Genomic DNA, 1,008 nt, shown 5'->3' with positions numbered 1-1,008 from the left:
CCACGAATGGATGTCCGAAGGGGTGGGCGTAAGGGGAGACCAAAGGAACGGTCTTGAGATCGGTCTTGATCTCAGGGGTAGTGATCAGCTTCGCTTGAGGCAGCACCCAGGGCGCCGCGTACGGCAGCACCAGCTGTGCTGAGCAACAGGATACAGCGACCAGAATCACCTAATGGGAAAAAACACAAAACATTGTGATTACGAAATTTACTATTTATACACCGCTCAGTTCTCAGACCGACTGGCACACGATTTTTTCTTTTACTTCTACTACATAGAAGCAAGCATTTTATCCCTTATATATAGAAGGGAACAATATAAGGAATGACCCATGAACAGTAATTCAAGATAAAGGCCAAATTCTTAGTTTTGAAAATGAACAATGGAAATGTTTTCTTTTTTTTCACCGAATTGAAACCTGTTTCACACTTGTTTCAAATCTTTTGTGAGTGGAATATTTCTGTTCTTACCAGAGCCTTCATCTTTCGAGCGAATGTGTCCTTCTCCTGGACACTGCTATGCGTCTGCTATATATACTTGGTGGACGATGACGTCACGAGGCCACGCCCAAGTGCGTCCTCCAGGGTATTTCTTTTCGTCTTACGATGTAAATAATAAAGTGGATGTACTTTTGTTATCAGTCATGTTCTAATGAGTTTCATAAGTGTGTGTAAGAAGTCAGGAGCAGCGATTGGTTTGAAAGTTGATTGTTCTTGTTGACGCGGCAGATAATTAAAAAAAATCAATTTTGATCTGTTTTCCTAAGTAAACATAATATTGAAGATTGGTTAACAGGTAATGAATGAAGTAATTGCCATCCATTGGTCATAATTTATGGAAACAGCTACATATATTAGTAAAGGCAGCCTAAAAGTGAAAATATGTATTTTCGTCGAATAAACTTGTGTTTTTCGTACATTCTGCCCAAGCCCCATGAAACAGCAAAAATAAAAAAATGGATTTGATACTTCCGATAAAAACGTCAAAGTGAAACACATTTATTTCAAG

At 39.1% G+C, this 1,008-nt stretch overlaps 1 protein-coding gene across 1 annotated transcript in view; it reads right to left on the bottom strand.

Moving 5' to 3' along the window:
* LOC119584954 overlaps positions 1-551 on the bottom strand; it is a 1,075-nt gene extending 524 nt beyond the window's left edge. Inside the window, exons 1-2 of the mRNA XM_037933553.1 lie at positions 471-551; positions 1-169 (exon numbers count right to left, since the gene is read on the bottom strand). The exon at positions 1-169 is cut by the window's left edge and continues 524 nt beyond it. Of these exons, the coding sequence (XP_037789481.1) occupies positions 1-169; positions 471-482 (181 nt within the window). The 5' untranslated portion in view covers positions 483-551. The remainder of the gene's footprint in view (positions 170-470) is intronic.
* Between the last annotated feature and the right edge of the window lie 457 nt (positions 552-1,008).

The sequence above is a fragment of the Penaeus monodon genome, chromosome 19 (assembly GCF_015228065.2).
Source record: "Penaeus monodon isolate SGIC_2016 chromosome 19, NSTDA_Pmon_1, whole genome shotgun sequence".
Taxonomy (NCBI): Eukaryota; Metazoa; Arthropoda; class Malacostraca; order Decapoda; family Penaeidae; genus Penaeus; species Penaeus monodon.
Note: the sequence above shows the minus strand (reverse complement) of the source record. Positions and strands in the feature narration are given on the sequence as shown.